General features: G+C 41.6%; 1 protein-coding gene across 7 annotated transcripts in view; it reads right to left on the bottom strand.

Moving 5' to 3' along the window:
- Positions 1–14,250: 14,250 nt before the first annotated feature.
- Positions 14,251–19,740, bottom strand: part of LOC141258989 (apolipoprotein L3-like) — a 28,872-nt gene continuing 23,382 nt past the window's right edge. For 4 of the 7 annotated variants that reach the window (XM_073674340.1, XM_073674341.1, XM_073674346.1 and 1 more), the window contains 3 exons: positions 17,836–17,906; positions 17,713–17,742; positions 14,251–16,376 (listed from right to left, as the gene is read on the bottom strand). In XM_073674340.1, the coding sequence (XP_073530441.1) occupies positions 15,624–16,376; positions 17,713–17,742; positions 17,836–17,838 (786 nt within the window). In that variant the 5' untranslated portion in view covers positions 17,839–17,906 and the 3' untranslated portion in view covers positions 14,251–15,623. Of the gene's footprint in view, positions 16,377–17,712; positions 17,743–17,835; positions 17,907–18,472; positions 18,699–18,782; positions 18,841–19,740 lie in introns of those variants that run through there. The other 3 variants (XM_073674342.1, XM_073674343.1, XM_073674344.1) reach the window with 3 other exon arrangements.

Here is a 19,740-nt window from a genome sequence, read left to right as displayed (position 1 = left end):
AGAGGTCTAGTAAAATGTAGTAGTACCAGAAGGCCCTAATTGCGGAATTATTTAAAAAATTCCCATCTGAAAACACTGGCGGCAGAGGTCACTCTTTGGACAACCTAGGAGTACAGGCGAGGGAGACACAAATACGATGCAGCAGAGGCAAGGGAACACTGTTAAAGGTAGAACAGTTTTCTCAGACCCTCCCAGCACCCAGGTCCTGATGCGTGGGGTACTCTGACAAGGAAGGAAAAGTTTTGGAAGATCCTTGCCGACTGTACTAATGTCCTGCGTGATTCCTCTGTGCCTTATCATTATTAAATATCCAAGCTGGACACGTGGCAAGAACTTTCTCTCTACGCCTTGGAGGTCCTGGCCTGCCCTGCCGCTAGTGCTTTGTCAGAACGGGTTTTTAGTGCCAACGGGAGCATTATAATAGGCGCATCCACTTGTCAACTGAAAATGCTGACAGGCTGACTCTTATCAAAAAGAACAAGGGCTGGATTGGGCCAAACTTGTCAACACCATCGGATGATAGCAGCGGAACATAAAGTCAAATCCAGTGGATTTTTTTTGGGGGGGGGGGGTCTATTCACATGCACCTCTTCACACCCAGACATGGGTATACGCTTCCTTATTTTTTCTATTTTCTGTTGTCCTTCTCCTTTTTTTCATCCTCCACCACCATAGCACGAAGGTGACCGTGATGAAACACCCACATCACTTTTTGCAAGGGTGTTTTTGATGCCCGTAGGAAATATTTTTAAAGGCCTACCTCTAATATTCTGTATGTTATACAGTATGTTCTGTTCATGTATTCCCCCAGGGGTAAATGGGGGGGGGGATAAGGGGTAAATTGCATGGGCTTTACCAGTATAGGAGACCCATTCCTTAACAATGGTAACAGTTTTTTAATGAGGACCCCCTCTACGCCTCTTCAATGGGGTAATGGAGTGCGTCCATTTTTTCGCAGCCCTTGCAGTCACTACATGTGCATTACCAGTTTAGAGGACCCAATCCTTTATAATGTGAAATTTTTTTTTACTGAGGCCCTCCTCTATGTCTCTTTAAAGGGGTATTGGATTGTGTCCAAATTTTTCACAGCCTTTGCAGTCACTGTTGGGCATTACAAGTATAGGAGACACGCTCCTTTGTAATGGGAACATTTTTTTTGTACTGAGGCCTTCCTCTACGTCTCTTCAAAGGGGTATTGGAGTGCGTCCTAATTTTTGACAGCCCTTACAGTTACTGCATACACTATAACAGTACAGCAGACACGCTCCTTAATAATGGGAAATATTTTTTTTAAATCAGGCCCTCTATGTGTCTTCAAAGGTATATAGGGGTTTTTACAAATTTTGGGCAGGCCTTAGAGTTACTGCATACGCTATACCAGTATAGGAAACCCACTCCTCAATAATGGAAATTTTTAACTGAGGCCCTTGTCTATGTGTCTTCAAATTGGTATTGGGGTTTATCCAAAATTTAGGCAGCCCTTTCAGTCACTGCACATGCAATAACTGTATAGGAGAACTGCTCCTTTATAATGGGGACATTTTTTAACTGAGGCCCTCCTCTATGTGTCTTCAAATTGATATTGGGGTTTTTCCAAAATTTAGGCAGCCTTTTCAGTCACTGCATACACAATAACTGCATAGCAGAACCGCTACTTTATAATGGGAACATTTTTTTTAACTGAGGCCCTCCTCTGTGTCTTCAAAGGTGTATTTGCAAATTTTGGGCAGGCCTTAGAGTTACTGCATACGCTATATCAGTATAGGAGACCCGCTCCTTAATAATGGGAACAACAAAGCATAGCCAGCTGATGGCCTTCTAACAATAGTAAGGGCCACCTGATGGCCTTATAGAAATAAGCTTTATGACTTTCAGAGTCCCTCCTTAATAAAAGAAAAGGATGTGTCTGATCATGTCTCACATACTACATGGGCAGTAAAATGTTAAAATGATATTTACAGGTGATGGTATTTTCACCGTTGAAAGCAATGCCAAGGTGCAAAAACGCATCAAAAACACTATGTGTGAACATAGGCCAAGGTGTGGAGGAGCATTTTTTGGGGGGTTATTTATTTTGCCTTATATGCAAGTATTTACCCTGGAAAGAATGTTGCTTAACATTTTTCCAAGGAAAATGCAGTTTGGTTTAGTTTTTGGATGTTTGGTGAGTCCATAAAAAGTGGCGTAATACTCTGACAACATTGTTCACAGCAGCGACCTGGGATTCAGATATACTTCCAGGGGTCTTCCCCATGCTGTTCTCATGTTATTTCAGGGCTGTTTCCATCGATTTGACCAATTTTTACACCCCCTCCAGACCTCCAAGGGGGCTGCCGGAAAAATGCTAGCGTTTCCCATTGACTTACATTGTACATGTTACTCAGGTCGAGCACCCAAGCATTAAAATTTTCTCAATCCGAGCAATGAGCACCCAAGCATTTTAGTGCTCACTCATCACTACTTATTATATTTGAGGGATTGAATTAATATATATATATATGTATACAGTGCCTACAAGTAGTATTCAACCCCCTGCAGATTTAGCTGGTTTGATAAGATGCAAATAAGTTAGAGCCTTCAAACTGCAAACGAGAGTAGGTTTTATGAACAGAAGCATAAATCTTACAAACCAAAAAGTTATGTTGCTCAGTTGAATTTTAATAAATTTTAAACATAAAAGTGTGGGTCAATTATTATACAACCCCTATGTTTAATATTTTGTGGAATAACCCTTGTTTGCAATTACAGCTAATAATCGTCTTCTATAAGACCTGATCAGGCCGGCACAGGTCTGTGGAGTTATCTTGGCCCACTCCTCCATGCAGATCTTCTCCAAGTTATCTAGGTTCTTTGGGTGTCTCATGTGGACTTTATTCTTGAGCTCCTTCCACAAGTTTTCAATTGGGTTAAGGTCAGGAGACTGACTAGGCCACTCCAACACCTTGACTTTTTCCCTCTTGAACCAGGCTTGGTTTTCTTGGCTGTGTGCTTTGGGTCGTTGTCTTGTTGGAAGATGAAATTACGACCCATCTTAAGATCCTTGATGGAGGAGCGGAGGTTCTTGGCCAAAATCTCCAGGTAGGCTGTGCTATCCATCTTCCCATGGATGCGGACCAGATGGCCAGGCCCCTTGGCTGAGAAACAGCCCCACAGCATGATGCTGCCACCACCATGCTTGACTGTAGGGATGGTATTCTTGGGGTCGTATGCAGTGCCATCCAGTCTCCAAACGTCACGTGTGTGGTTGGCACCAAAGATCTCGATCTTGGTCTCATCAGACCATAGAACCTTGAACCAGTCTGTCTCAGAGTCCTCCAAGTGATCATGAGCAAACTGTAGACGAGCCTTGACATGACGCTTTGAAAGTAAAGGTACCTTACGGGCTCGTCTGGAACGGAGACCATTGCGGTGGAGTACGTTACTTATGGTATTGACTGAAACCAATGTCCCCACTGCCATGAGATCTTCCCGGAGCTCCTTCCTTGTTGTCCTTGGGTTAGCCTTGACTCTTCGGACAAGCCTGGCCTCGGCACGAGAGGACACTTTCAAAGGCTGTCCAGGCCGTGGAAGGCTAACAGTAGTTCCATAAGCCTTCCACTTACGGATGATGCTCCCAACAGTGGAGACAGGTAGGCCCAACTCCTTGGAAAGGGTTTTGTACCCCTTGCCAGCCTTGTGACCCTCCACGATCTTGTCTCTGATGGCCTTGGAATGCTCCTTTGTCTTTCCCATGTTGACCATGTCTGAGTGCTGTTCACAAGTTTGGGGAGGGTCTTAAATAGTCAGAAAAGGCTGGCAAAAGAGATCTTTAATCCACACATGTGAAGCTCATTATTCTTGGTGCCTGAACTACTTCTTAATACTTTAGGGGGACCAAACAGAATTCTTGTGGTTTGAGGGGTTGAATAATAAATGACACTCTGAATTAACTTTTAACGTTTTTAAAAAAAACAAAAAAAAAACAACAAAACAATATTTGCTGCAGTGCATTTCCCACTTCCAGGCTGATCTACAGCACAAATGTCACAATGCCAAGTTAATTCCGCATGTGTCAACCAGCTAAATCTGCAGGGGGTTGAATACTACTTGTAGGCACTGTATATATATATATATATATATATATATATATATATATATATATTTTCATAAATTCATGACATGCCTTCCATGAATATGTTCCCTTAACAAACAGGCTCATATTGATTGAAGTATCCATAATACATCGTTTACAGTGTCAGGTAAAAGTTTGGGCACCCCAGGTCAAAATTACTGTTATTGTGAATAGTTTAGCAAGTTGAAGATGAAATGATCTCTAAAGGGCATAAAGTTAAATATGACACATTTCCTTTGTATTTTAGGAAAAAAATATTTTCTTCTTTTACATTTTAAAAACTACCAAAAGAAAAATGAGCCAATGCAAAAGTTTGGGCACCTTGCATGGTTAGTAACAAGTAGCACCCCTTTTGAAAGTATTATAGATTGTAAAAGCTTTTTGTAGCCAGGTAAGAGTCTTTCAATTCTTGTTTGAGTGATTTTCATCCATTCTTCCTTGAAAAATTCTTCCAGTTCTGTGAGATGCCTGGGTAGTCTTGCATGCACTGCTATCTAGAGGTCTAGCCACAGATTTTCAATTATGTTCAGATCAGGGGACTGTGAAGGCTACTGTAAAACCTTCAGCCTGCACCTTTAGGGGTAGTCTATTGTGAATTTTGATGTATATTAGGGATTATTATCCATTTGTAGAAGCCATCCTCTTTTCAACTTCAGCTTTTTTGCAGATGGTGTTATGTTTGCATTAAGAATTAGTTTAAATTTTATTGAATCCATTCTTCCCTCTACCTGTGAAATATTCCCCATGCCATTGGCTGCAACACAACCCTAAAGCATGATTGATCCACCCCCATGCTTTATGGTTGGTGAGATGTTCTTTTCCTGAAATTCTGTGCCCTTTCTTCTCAACACATACCTTTAATCATTGTGGCCAAAGCTATTTCTATTTCAACCTCATCGGTCCACAAAACTAATTTCCAAAATGCATCAGGCTGGTTTAGATGTTCTTTTGTATACTTCTGATGCTAAATTTTAAGGTGAGGACGCAGGAGAGGTTTTCTTCTGATGACTCGTCCATGAAGACCATATTTGTGCAGGTGTCTCTGAACAGTAGAACAATGTACCACAACTCCAGAATCTGCTAAATCTTTCTGATGGTCTTTTGCAGTCAAGCAGGCGTTCTGATTTGTCTCTCTAGCAATCCTATGAGCAGCTCTCACTGAAATTTTGCTTGGTCTTCCAGACTTTATCTTAACCTCCACTGTTCCTGTTAATTGCCATTTCTTATTTGCATTTTGAACTGTGAAAACGGCAACATGAAAATGCTTTGCTATCTTCTTATAGTCATCTCCTGCTTTGTGGACCTCCATCATTTTCACTTTCATAGTGCTAAGAATCTGCTTAAAAGAACCCATGGATGCTGTTTTTTGGCACAAAGTTAAAGGAGGCTGGGTTTTTATAAAGCTGGTAAATTTGCATCACCTGGCCTTTCCTAAGGATGATAGTGAACAAGCGATAACCCTAACAGGCTAATTTAGGTCTGAAACCTTGGTCAAAGTTATCTGAGCCAAAACTTTTTGCAATTTTTAAAATGTAAAAGTTGAAAATATATATATATATTTTGCCTAAAATACAAAGTTAATGTGTCATCTTTAACTTTAGGCCTTTTAAAGATCATTTAATCTTGAACTTGTTTAACTGTTAACAATTAGTGTAGGGTTAGCTGTTGGAGTAGGGATAGGGTAATAAAGGTATTTAGGCAGCATTCATTGCATTACAGTCCTTAGTGCTGCTACGTTAAGCCAATAGCCTTTTTCAGGGCTAATTCCAATATATTCTATTCTCTAATAATACCAATCTTAGCTGCAGTTAGTGTAGGGCTAGCTGCTGGAGTAGGGATAGTATATTAGAAGCATTTAGGCAGAGATTATTGCCTTATAGTCCTTGCTGCAGAAGTCAAAAAACAAAATTCCTTTAGAGGGCTATATTTATACTATTCCCTATTAATACCACTGTTAACTCCTATGTAGGGATAGCTCCTGGAGAAGGGATAGTTATTCATTAGAGGTGTATAGGCAAGGATTATAGCCTTACAGTCCTTTCTGCTGCAACCTAAAACAATCAGTCCTTATCAGGGTTCCATGTATTCTATTTTATTTTCTATTAAAAGTTACGAGTGATCACTAAAATGCTCAGTTGCTCGACTCGAGTAACTAGTATAATTGTTAGAACTCTCCTGTTAGTTTTTTTTTAGTTTGCTGGTCACATGACCTTTTTTGCCTATTTAATCCTGCTCCGCCCTTCTGGCCTTGCTGGACTTCATTGTAATTTCAACTCTTAATCTAGCCAGGTGCTGTTACCTTACTCCGTCAGTTTAGCTAGGTCTCTTGACCTCTATTTTCTATGTTGTTTGTTTGCCCTTTTCTGCTACAATTTCTGCTAGGAGGTTTCCATCTTACTCCCAGTCCCTAGTTCTTGTAGGGATCCCTTCCTCTCAGAACTCGGAGCTGACATGGCAGAGGATTTGCTCTCATTAACCCTTGCAGGCAGTCTCCTGTCCACCCATATAGCTAATTGCATAGCCTCCTGCAAGTTTCCAGGTGTGGGATAACCAATCAGCAAATCTTTAACCCTTTCACCTAGCCCCGCAAGAAACAAACTTTTCAAAGCTGAATCGTTCCACCCCACCTGGGCAGACCACCGACGGAAGTGAGAACAATACTTTTCCACATTACCTGATCCCTGCCTCAAACGTCTCAATTCAGACTCAGCAGATGAGACACAATCAGGATCATCATACAACAAACCCAAAGCAGAAAAAAAACTATCCACTGATCTAAAGCACGGATCACTAGGTTGGAGAGAAAAAGCCCATCCCTGAGGATCCTTGCGCAAAAGTGACATTATGAACCCTATGCGCTGTGATTCATCACCAGAGGATCCGGGTCTTAAACGAAAATACAATAAACAAGCATTTTTAAAAGAAAAAAAATCTTGTTGTTCACCAAAAAATAGATCAGGCAGACGTACCTTTGGCTCTACCAAATGTGCTCCAGAACAGCTAGTCACGTGTTGTTGGAGCTCGGCCACCTCCAGAGAGAGTCCCTGCAAGCGTTGAGCCAAATCTTGAACCGAGACCATGATGGAAACAGGAGGTCTTTCCTTAGAGAAATTTTTTGGGCTGGACTTACTGTTATGATCTGCTACAAGCACTAAGGAAAGACAGGAGATCTGTCCCTACAATAGAACTAAACTGGATCCCTACGATGTAACGGGGAACCTGATCCTGCAATCAGACCCGCTAAAGTCCTCGGCTAGTCTGTACGAAGACCTATAGATGCAAGGGAGGGATCCCTACAAGAACTAGGGACTGGGATAAAGTTGGACACCTCCTAGCAGAAATTGTAGCAGTCAAAGACAAACACACAACAAAGAACATAGAGGTCCGAAGACCTAGCACAACTAACAGAGAACGGTAACAGAGCACCAAGCTAGCTCAAGAGTAGTAAATACAATGAAGTCCAGCAAGGCCAGGAGGGCGGAGCCGGATTAAATAGGTAAAAATGGTCATGTGACCAGCAAACTAGAAAAAACCTAACAGGAGAGTTCTAACATAAAATCATCCTTAAAACCCATCTTGCGGGAGGATATATGTGAATCTAATGAAAATGTAGAGTCCCTGTGGGTGGAGATAAGGGGAGGGGAAAAAATAATAAATTGCTGATAGGGGTTTGTTATAAGTCTCCAAAAATAATGGAAGCAGCGGAGAATATCCTCGTAAAGCAAATAGATGAAGCAGCGACTCAAGGAGAAGTCATTATTATGGGGGACTTCAACTACCCTGAAATACATTGGGGAACATAAAGCTGTAGTTCAAGCAAAGGTAATAGGTTTTTGACAACTATGAGAGACAATTACCTTTCACAACTGGTTCAGGACCCAACAAGAAGGGGGGCACTGCTTGACCTAATATTAACCAACAGGCCAGACCTCATATCAAATATACGAGTTGGGGGTCACTTGGGTAATAGCGATCACAAAATAATAAGTTTTCATGTAACCTTTAATAAGATGAGAAGTAGAGGGGTAGTAGAGGGGTTACAGGGACACTAAACTTCAGGAAGGCAAATTTCCAACGGTTGAGAGATGATCTTAGTGCAATAAACTGGGACGATATCCTGAGACATAAAACTACACAAAACAAGTGGGAGACATTTATTAGCATCCTGAATAGGACCTGTGCACAATATATACCCTATGGAATAAACATGTTAGAAATAGGAGGAAACCACTATGGCTAAATAGAGCTGTAAGAGGCGCAATAAGTGACAAAAAGAAAGCATTTAGAGAACTAAAGCAAGTAGGTAGCGATGAGGCATAAAATAAATATAGAAAATTAAATCAATTCTGTAAAAACCAAATCAAGGCAGCAAAGATTGAGCCAGAGAGACTCATTGCCAGAGAATGTAAAAATAATCCCAAAATATTCTTTAACTACATAAATAGTAAAAAACTAAAAAATGATAGTGTTGGCCCCCTTAAAAATAGTCTGGGTGAAATGGATGAGGAAAAAGCCAATATGCTTAATGATTTTTTTTCAACGGTATTTACACAAGAAAAATGCATGACAGAAAACATGATCAGTGATAATAAAAATTCTCCATTAAATGTCACTTGCTTAACCCAGCAGGAAGTACGGTGGCGTCTAAAAATCACTAAAGTGGACAAATCCCCGGGCCCGGATGGGATACACCCGCGAGTACTGCAGGAATTAAGTAACGTCATAGATAGACTACTATTTTTAACCTTTAAAGATTCCATAATAACAAGGTCTGTACCACAGGACTGGCGTATAGCAAATGTGGTGCCAATATTCAAAAAGGGGACAAAAACCGAACTTGGAAACTATAGGCCAGTAAGCTTAACCTCTACTGTGGGTAAAATCCTGGAGGGTTTCCTAAGAGATGCTATACTAGAGTATCTGAAGAAAAATAACCTCATGACCCAATATCAACATGGGTTTACGAGGGACCGTTCCTGTCAAACTAATTTGATTAGTTTTTATGAGGAGTCAAGTTCCGGACTGGACCAAGGAAATGCAGTGGATGTTGTGTATATGGACTTTTCAAAAGCTTTTGATACGGTTCCACACAAAAGGTTGAGAACAATGGGGATATGGGAAAATATATGTATGTGGGTTAAGAATTGGCTCAGTGATAGGAAACAAAGGGTGGTTATTAATGGAACACACTCAGACTGGGTCTCAGTTAACAGTGGGGTATCACAGGGGTCAGTATTGGGCCCCATTATTTTTAACATATTTATTAATGACCTTGTAGGGGGCATACAGAGTAATATTTCAATATTTGCAGATGACACTAAACTCTGCAGGGTAATTAATACAGAGGAGGACAATTTTATATTACAGGAGGATCTATGTAAACTAGACGCTTGGGCTGATAAATGGCAAATGAGCTTTAATGGGGATAAATGTAAGGTAATGCACTTGAGCAGAGGAAAGAAAATGTATAATTATATGCTTAATTGTAAAACACTGGGCAAAACTGTAACTGAAAAATACCTGGGTGTATTGGTGGATGACGAGCTCACGTTTAGTGGCCAGTGTCAGGCAGCTGCTGCAAAGGCAAATAAAATAATGGGATGCATTAAAAGAGGCATAGATGCTCATGAGGAGAAGATAATTTTACCTCTATACAAGTCACTAATGCGACCACACTTAGAATACTGTGTACAGTTCTGGTCTCCGGTGTATAAGAAAGACATAGCTGAACTAGAGCTGGTGCAGAGAAGAGCGACCAAGGTTATTAGAGGACTGGGGGGTCTGCAATACCAAGACAGGTTATTACACTTGGGGTTATTTAATGTGGAAAAACAAAGGCTTAGGGGTGATCTTATTACTATGTACAAGTATATGAGGGAATAGTACACAGACCTTTCTACTGATCTTTTTACTCTGAGACGGGGACAAGGGGGCATATTCTACGTCTGGAGTAAAGAAGGTTTAATCATAATCACAGACGCAGATTCTTTACTGTAAGAGCAGTGAGACTCTGGAACTTTTTGCCGCATGATGTTGTAATGAGTGATTCACTATTAAAATTTAATAAGGCCATGGATGCCTTTCTTGATAAGTATAATATCACAGGTTATATATACTAGATTCCTTGATAGGGCATTGATCCAGGGAACTAATCTGATTGTCGTATGGAGTCGGGAAGGAATTTTTTTCACCATTGTGGAGCTTAGTGTTTACCACATTAATTTTTTTTTCCTTCCTCTGGATCAACATGTTAGGCTATGGGTTGAACTAGATGGACTTAGTCTTCCTTCAACCTTAAAAACTATGTTACAATGTTACTATTTTATCCATTGATTAATCAGTCACCATTGTCGTTGCTGGGGTATATAAAGGTAGCTGTTATTTGCCTTGGGCTTCAGAAAGCATTTAAACTATCCTGTCCCCAGGTCTAAAGTGTCCAGTTTTTGGTGTTGTTTTATTCCTGATGCTCCCTGGAGTATTCTATTTTTCGGCATAAGTAAGGGGGTTTTGCTCACGGGATTCTTCTTTGAGGGCCTGTTTTTAGGCTGTTCTGAATTATTGACTTGTGAGCATTGCTCTCTGGGAAAAGATCATAAAAATTAGCAACAAGTAATAAGACCCAAATCTCTGGAGCCATATGGTGAATTAAAAAAATAAAAATACAGAATACTCATGGGAGCAGTGGGATTAAAATAAGTGCAAAATCCCTCAATAAGTATATAAATTGGAGAAAAACATTGATTTTTGCTTGAATTTAAAGCATTAAAACATGCAGAGTGGAAATCAAAAAAGATCAGAAAAGTATCATCATTGAGATATATTACAGTATAAATGGATGTTAAAAGTATGTTAAATTTCGGATTGTTTTTAGATAAAAATGATGTTCATAAAGGGAAGCTGACTACTGACACATGCTGACAAAAACATGGGCATGTGGCGTTTTAGAGAAAAACATACATTTAAAAATCAGTTGGGGACCATGTTGCATGGGTGACTAGTCCAAAAGGCCGGACCTCAGCGTTTTTTTCCTATCGACTCCCATGCTACCTGTGCACACACATAAGGAGAGACCTGTCACACAAGGAGAGCAGGGCAGGGAGAAGCTGCTGGGGACCGGCCTTTTCAACTAGTCATCTGTATGGTATGGTTCGGGTGTAACATGCCAAATTAACCCCTGTCCAGATTAAACCTGGGTATAGTTTGATCCATGCTATGGGATAAACTGTTCTAGGTCAAACTATACTCGGGTGTGTAAAATAGCCTAGGCCAAACTATACCTTTTCAGGCTACAATATACCCCTCTATTTTCCGAGCCCTTGTAAATTAGAATTTAGATGCCATTTTTTAATAAATTAAAACTGACTTACACGTAGTGGGAAGGTATTTGAGTTGTTAATCACATGATGAAGATTGATCTTACAATACAATGTGACTGGTAAGGGACAACAGTCATTACATCTGAGATTACACTGTTGTCCATTAAGATAAATGCTTTTATCTCAGAATGCAATTGTATTTTGATCTTATCGCTTCACTGGATTTCTCACCCTGTCTCTGGTTGAAAAGTGTGCAGATCTCTGTCTATCATACTCGGACACACAGCTTCTTTTAATGTGTAACTACTGAGAAGTGCGGTAGGATTCTTTGCCTCATTATATATTTGTGGAAGTCTAAAATTTTTACTGATTAAAGTTTTTTTGGTTCAAGTAACAAAAGTCTGTGTTTAGAACTTTCAATGTAAATACTTTTATGCCCAAAAATGAGAAAAGTATTCTCGGAGTAATTCCTTTTATTGGCTAACCAGAAAAAATATATTTGCAAGCATTCAGAGCATTCCTTCATCAGGCAGGATTACATCATGTTTAAGATTTAAAAGGGTTTTCCCATGAACAAAAGTTAATTTTAATCAATGGATGTGTCTGACCATGTACGGAACATGGTCTGATCATACCACAGCTCCTGGGCAGGGGAGTGTACAGACATTTCAGCAGGGGATTACAGCTAATTCTTTCTTTGAAGTAAAACATTGTATAAAAACAGGCAGTGACATTTTTTACCTCACAAAAATAATCAGCTGTGATCCCATGCTGTAATGTCTGTATACTCTTTTGCTTCCTCCCCTGCCCAGGAGCTGTGGTATGATCAGACTGTGTTCCGTACACGGTCAGACACCGCCATTACACGGGGAACATTTATAAGATTATCTCAGCACAGGAACATTTAATTTAAACATATCCAATTGTGGAAGTTATTTTTATTCCAAGATCTATTGATTAAAATCAACTTTTGTTCGTGTGAAAACCCCTTTAAGTCAGTTATCTTCTCAGATAACTTACCTGACAAACCTTAACCCACAATATCATGTTGAAAAATTAATTAATTCTTGTGTACTCATATCACTCAGCGCTGCTGATATCAAGTGGGGTTTAATCTGGCATGAGGGGGTATGAAATGGCTTAAGCCAATTTGTACCTCAGAATATAAAATGGCCTATGCCGTAATATTCCTGGCGTATAACCAAGCCTAGGCTGCTTTAACCACGGGTATAGTCTGGACTCGGGGTATACTATAGTCCGACTTTTAAATGTATGCTGAATTGCTGTAACCTTTCAGAGAAAAACGTATCCGTCTGGAATGATACTGTAGCGCCCCTGAGGGCTCAGTCGCCACAGAGGTACTGCACCTCACCCAGAGGTGAGGCATCTCCTTCTTTCAGGTAAGGATGAGGTACTGTTCAGGACTCCAACACCTGCACTCAACACTACACTACTCCAGGCCGGCTGGAAGGGCAAGATGCGTTGTGATTTGCTGCCCCGTCCCTGGCTGGAGAAGGGGGAACCAAAGAGAGGGGGAACCATGATGTGGGTGTGGATGGAGGTCGTAGTTTATGGGAGCACTATAGGAAGATGTATAAAAAGGGAGGCCATCTTGATAAGAGGTCTCTTTTTGGTCGGTTGCCGGTGAGATGAGGAAAGGAGTAGTCGGGGAGCAGAGTCTCTTCAGGAGCTCTGCTCCAGAATGGGGCCTAGCAAGGAAGGCCCAGGAGGGGAGCAGAGGAGTAAGGCTCCAGTAAGGAAAGGGATCCCAGGGGTACAGAAGGAGCAGGAAGCCACCTGTACACCCGAATCTGCCAAGTGTCAGAGGGATCAGGCCGCAAGAAGGGAACCGGTCCCTGGACTGGCCGAGTACTTCACGTCTCAGCCAGAAAACCGGAGGCTTCTGCACTTCCAAGGTGCAGTTGCCGTACTCTCATCTAAGCCACCGAAAAAGGGCACCAAGTAGGTCCGGGAACTTCAAGTTGCCCAGAGGGATCTCAGAGTACCCGTTCGGGACTTTGTTGCGAGGTGCAGGGCAGGAGGGAGAAGACCCAGTGCGGGAAGTCGGTCAAGAAGGGAACATACAAAAGTGGGGTCCCGTTAAGTGCCTCTGATATACTTAAGAGAGTGCTGAACCCCTGTCTGGCGGACGCAGTGCGACGCGGTAGGCTGACACCCGTACAGTGTACCTGAGGAACCTAAAAAGAACTGTGAGTAAACTTGGATGACTGCACTCCCCTGCCTCTGTCAGTTATTTCCGCTGCACCATCTCTCCTGCACCGTAAGTCCCAGCATCACCATCTATTCTACACTGCCCTGGGGCCCGCTCCACCTGTGGGGAACCGTTCCAACCCAGCTGCCCTATCAACTGCCCCAGAGGTCTGCAGCAGCGCTGGTACCTATTACCAGAAACCACAGGTGGCGTCAAAACTGTTATTCGTTCTATCAAGTGACAAAGCCCCTTTTCAAGAGAGACCCCAGAGTATGGGCCCGGGAGCCGACTGCCGTGACATCCTACAACAAGGTAAAGGCCCGGGTACTGAGTCGCCCCCCATAATCTCCCCTGGGGCGACACAATACATCCAGGGTCTGATACATGCTGCCCATAGTTTGGGCAGCAAGTATCAGTTGTCAGCCTCACTTTAAACTTTAATTAATGAAACATGGTGGCTCCTCTGTGAAATTCATCCAAATCATCAGCGATTGTTAACAGTTCTTTGGGGCAATCTTCTATAGTGTTCAGCAAATCAGTCAAACTTCCTCTTAGGTTTTCAATAGCGCCATATAGCTATTAAAAAAATGAAGAGAAACTGAAAAGGAAGATTTAGTACAATATGGTATCATTTTATTTCACTCCCAATGACTAAAAGCAATAGATTTATAATTAAGACCATTTATGAACAATGTTGGGGGAAATGGTAATATCACAGCAGCCTTATTTTCTTGTATTTGGGAACGTGATTTCTAGAAAACAGGGTACAACCTACTTAGAAAGATTAGAGTACCCGTTCGGGACTTTGTTGCGAGGCGCAGGGCAGGAGGGAGAAGACCCAGAGTGGGAAGTCAGTCAAGAAAGGAACATACAAAAGTGGGGTCCCGTTACGTGCCTCTGATATACTTGAGAGAGTGCTGAACCCCTATCTGGCGGACGCAGTGCGACGCGAGAGGCTGACATCCGTACAGTGTACCTGAGGAACCTAAAAAGAAATGTGAGTAAACTTGGATGACTGCACTCCCCTGCCTCTGTCAGTTATTTCCGCTGTGCCATCTCTCCTGCACCACAAGTCCCAGCATCACAATCTATTCTACACTGCCCTGGGGCCCGCTCCACCTGTGGGGAACCGTTCCAACTCAGCTGCCCTATCAACTGCCCCAGAGGTCTGCAGCAGCGCTGGTACCTATTACCAGAAACCACAGGTGGCGTCACGAGACAAATATGTTATTCGTTCTATCAAGTGACAAAGCCCCTTTTCAAGAGAGACCCCAGAGTACGGGCCCGGGAGCCGACTGCCGTGACATCCTACAACAAGGTAAAGGCCCAGGTACCGAGTCCCCCCCCCATAATCTCCCCTGGGGCGACAGAATACATCCAGGGTCTGATACATGCTGCTCATAGTTTGGGCAGCAAGTATCAGTTGTCAGCCTCACTTTAAACTTTAATTAATGAAAGAAATAGAATGGATATCACAGGAAGATATCAGAAACACCAAAAAATATTTCCGTGAAAAATTCCTATAAATGAGAACATTGGATACATATCCTTCCATGGTGAATCGCTTTGAACAAGCTGTTTCTCACAAAGGTTATCACACTTAAAACAACAATTCAAATATTAGCCGACCGGATGAATTTCAAGGTTTGAGTTTCTCCCATTGTTGGCTTCTTCCCCTTTGTTTTCTTTTCTGTGAATTTCTGGTGACAGAGACAAGTACAATGTTGAGGTCTCCAATAGCAATCTGTAATGCAGTAACGTGATCCACATGAAGCCAGTTGTTTATTGATTGCAATAAAGTTCTTCGGCCTTTGTATGCCATGCTTAAATCTGCCTCCAACATGTTTTATTTTTTTTGGAGGGTGCTCTAACTACACCCAAATTCTGCATTGAAGTTTTATAATGATGGTGCTCATCCAGAAATAATTAGTATTCTGCTGTATGAAACCTTTCTGAAGGCATCTCCTCATCATGTGGTATTATTCTATGGCCCCAAATCCTCATCTAACTTTTGTAAATCTTGAAGTAACTTTTTAATCTCCTCAGCACATTCTCTGATTTGCGCAGCCTGCTCTGTCTTACTCCCACGGTGTATGTCTATTGCTCCCTTGGCAACGAAAAAGGCATCAAAGAATATAAACAATCCTGCCAAAACCCCTGAAATCACTCCAAATACCTGGGCCCCCCGAGCTGCTATCTGGACCCCTTGAGCCGCAGCGGCTGACACCTTGCCCAGCTGAATCAATCTGCCAAACTCAAATGCAGCATATACACCTCTCCCCCCAACCCTGGCTGCATCAGGAACATCTGCTACTTTTTGCGTAGACATGATCTCAGTAATTAATGAATCCAACGTTTTTGAAGCCTTTTTAAACTCATCCATCTCTCTATTAATTGCCTTTACAATCTCATCTACCCGGCTGCATTGATTTTTCATATTTACAGTATCAGCAATAGAAGCCGAAGCCCCTGTAATTCCTCCAGCTGCAGCAACACCGGCCCCGATACCACTGACAATCAGAGATACCCCTGCTGTAAATGGGGCCAAAACAAGGCCTACAATGGTGGTAATGCCTCCAGCAATTGCAACTGAGCTTCCCGTGACACTGGCAATGGTGGCTCCTCTGTGAAATTCATCCAAATCATCAGCGATTGTTAACAGTTCTTTGGGGCAATCTTCTATAGTATTCAGCAAATCGGTCAAACTTCCTCTTAGGTTTTCAATAGCGCCATACAGCTATTAAAAAAATGAAGAGAAAATGAAAAGGAAGATTCAGTACAATATGGTATCATTTTATTTCACTCACAATGACTAAAAGCAATAGATTTATAATTCAGTCCATTTTTGAACTATGTTGGGGGAAATGGTAATATCACAGCAGCCTTATTTTCTTGTATTTGGGAACGTGATTTCTAGAAAACAGGGTACAACCTACTTAGAAAGATTAGAGCGATGTTTCTGTATCCTAGCATCTATCCTATGGAAAATGCTATAGAGACCCAGTTGGCAAATATTTGGACTTTTAGGTTGGGGATTCACAGCACTTTTTAGATTGCGCCTACATTACAAGTAATGTCAGTGAATCTGATCTTGTTGTAAAGGTGTGGAAGAAGCGTAGGCACCCCTTCTGAAGACTTACTGTAAAACTTATCTTTGCGTGTGATGCATTTGTTTTAAATGTAATTTTACTTAGTGCGCTGCAGCAATGTGTTAGTCTAGGAAGGGTTAACAGTATCAGCCCAGGTGGGGAGGAGTTACATGGGCATTTTTAGGAAACTAGGTCCTGGTTACAGTTATTAATGGATAGATCTCGAAGGAGGTAAAAGCTCTTGTTAGTCAGTTGGCCACAAGTGGGAAGTGTGCAGCGACTGGGAATAAAAGATTAAAGTTCAGAACAGTGCTATAGAAGATTGCCATCTAACATCTGGAGTGCAGAGACAGGAAAGGAAATCATAGCGACACACATTGACCCATGTGGCTAACATACTAACAAAGATTATTCACGTTCAGTGAGTACCTGCTGTAGCATAAATAGAGCTGACAGAGGCATGATGTCCGTAGGCAGATAGCAAGAAGTGAGCTACAGACTCAGTGTCACACCGGTCCTGGAAGACTAAGTAGAATCTTGCTCTGACCAGGAAGGAGCACGGTGTACTGCACTGAAGTGGAGGATATTGATGGTGGAGGGAGAAGAAAGTGTTCTCTATGAGAGATCCGCAGCAAGTAGTCTTATCACTGCATCAAACAAAGGTATAGGCAGTATAAACTCTAACGGCTGTATCCTTTTATTTCTCAACATCATCTTTAGGGGGAGAGTAGGGTGCCTCTGTACACACTATACTGTCGGTTGATCCTACCAATATCGGTGGGTTCAACCAATTTTAGTATAAAGTGTATGGGGGCATTTAGTGCTTGCACCCAAGGAAATGCCTACAGCTATGTACTAGGGATAGTTGTAGGGATCCTACATCTTACAACAGGTAACACATGCCATGTGTATTTATCTCGCAGGACCTTAGAAAGTTGGTTTTTTAGTGAATTATAGAACTTTGGTGATAAAATTAGTCCTTACCTCCTCCAGACTGTTTTCATTTTCATCTGCCTGTAACAAAAATAAAAAATGACAATAAATGAGGTAAAAAAAAATAATTGTAATGCTCTAGGAGTAACTCAGAAGAGAACTTCTTTTACTTACCATTTTAGGACTTCAGGTTTTCTTTAATTACAAAGAAGCTGAGAAAACTTGAATCTTTTTTCACAATTACACTGGAAGAGAAAAGTAGAAAATATGGTAGGTGTTGTAATTGTTTTGTGCTGAGCAAAACACATAACAAATATCAACATTGTCATTTATGATTTTGTGTCGAGACTTATGCCAATAAGTCACTCTGTAATGAACAGGGTTTTGTGAACTTAAAGAAGTTGTCCTCTACCCTGACTCAGTTACTAATTTTACCATAAATTCTGAAAGGGGTTTTCCACTACTAGGACAACCCCTTCTTGATCTAAATGTTTGGTGCCAATTAAGCTTTTTTATTTTTACTCCCCTCCCATGCTGATGCCGTCCCAGCAGTGTCAGCACTCGCATTCCCGGGGCTCTTGTGCGGTTGTTATGATACATGAGCCTGAGTCCCAATCCGGAAATGAGAGCAGCCGCGTCCCTTACTTTCTGTTAATTACTTAACCGTATGAAGGCGGGGACAGTGACGCCAGCGCTAATTGGGCGCCAGGCTCATGTGTCATAACACGGGTCAAGCGTGGGGTATGAGAAGGGGTTGTCCAAGTAGTGGACAACTTCTTTAAGGATAATGCCCATAAAGATTTCCATATACCTTTTCTTTTAAGTTTCATGTTGTTTTATGTCTTTCTGCCTTGCTTCCTGTGATCTGGCAGCAGCTCTTTTGTCATAGGAATCACTTCCTCTTCAGAATCCTCCGCTCACTTCTTACTACTTATCCCATTATTCCTTGTGCTGGGCTACAAGCCAGCAGTGAGCACAGACCTGTAACTCCGCCTAAACCGCCCCTACTCCTCGTGTCATACACAGGCCCAGCATAATCTCCTATACAGGACACTGCAGGGAATAGAAGTAATACACAAAGTACCATGATACCACCAATGGCAATAAAGATTATTTCCTACCCAACCTCAATGACATGGATGATGAGATGAATCAATGGATGGATGAATGGGGAGACATCTGAAAGTAAAAAATCTCTGCATTATTAGTATAATGAAGATAACTTTAATGCCATAAACCAAACACAACTGCTTAAAAGCAGCAACCTGATTAAATTGCTACCAACACCTGAAAATTTTAAAAGTACCTTGTAGGAAAATGATGGCTGTATCACAGATTAAATAATGTAAATAAGGGTGCTAAATAGAACAAAAATAGCATACTAAGGTGAAAGATATGGTGAGAACAATTTACTTCTTATGTGTTGTAGGTTCAGTGTGAGTCCATATCATGAAAGATCCTTAGTAGCTTTCCAATGGATATAGCAAGTATAGTCATTCAGCCTTATGTCTGTGGTATTGCCTTTTAAGGAGTTGTCTTCCTTATACTAATAATGCGGAGGTTTTTTGCATGCCTTATACTGGTTGTGAAGATATGAAGGGATTTAATGGCAGCTTACAATCCTTCACATGTGTAGCTGCAACAGGATTGACCTTGTAAATTTCCAGCGTGCTTCGAACTAACGATAATATGACCATATATGTGTTTCCGTAATAATTGTACTAACATTAGTTCAAGCCTGTAGTACTGTAGTACGGCTGTAGATGATTGGACATTAATTAACTCAAAACAATATAAAATGCTAAGAAAAATAAGCGGGATCAGAGATTCTCTGAATACTCCCATACAGAGCACACTGTCTCAGTCTGGTTCCCTGTTGGATTGCGCAATCACCATAATAATTTAACACTCATTTGGTCAACCGTGAAGGGCCGTTGCCCTCCCTTAACAGTATGTGCTGCCCCCATCCTGGTATTTGTGCTGCCCCCATCCTGGTATTTGTGCGCCCCAATCCTGTTCCCCCATCCTGTTATGTGCTGCCCTCATCCCTATCCTGGTATGCATGGCTCCCTCATACCC

The sequence above is a fragment of the Phyllobates terribilis genome, unplaced genomic scaffold (genome assembly GCF_046119375.1).
Source record: "Phyllobates terribilis strain yellow unplaced genomic scaffold, ASM4611937v1 Scaffold_3__8_contigs__length_932513732, whole genome shotgun sequence".
Classification (NCBI taxonomy): Eukaryota; Metazoa; Chordata; class Amphibia; order Anura; family Dendrobatidae; genus Phyllobates; species Phyllobates terribilis.
The sequence above is the reverse complement of the archived record's forward strand: the minus strand, read 5'-3'. Positions and strand labels throughout refer to the sequence as shown.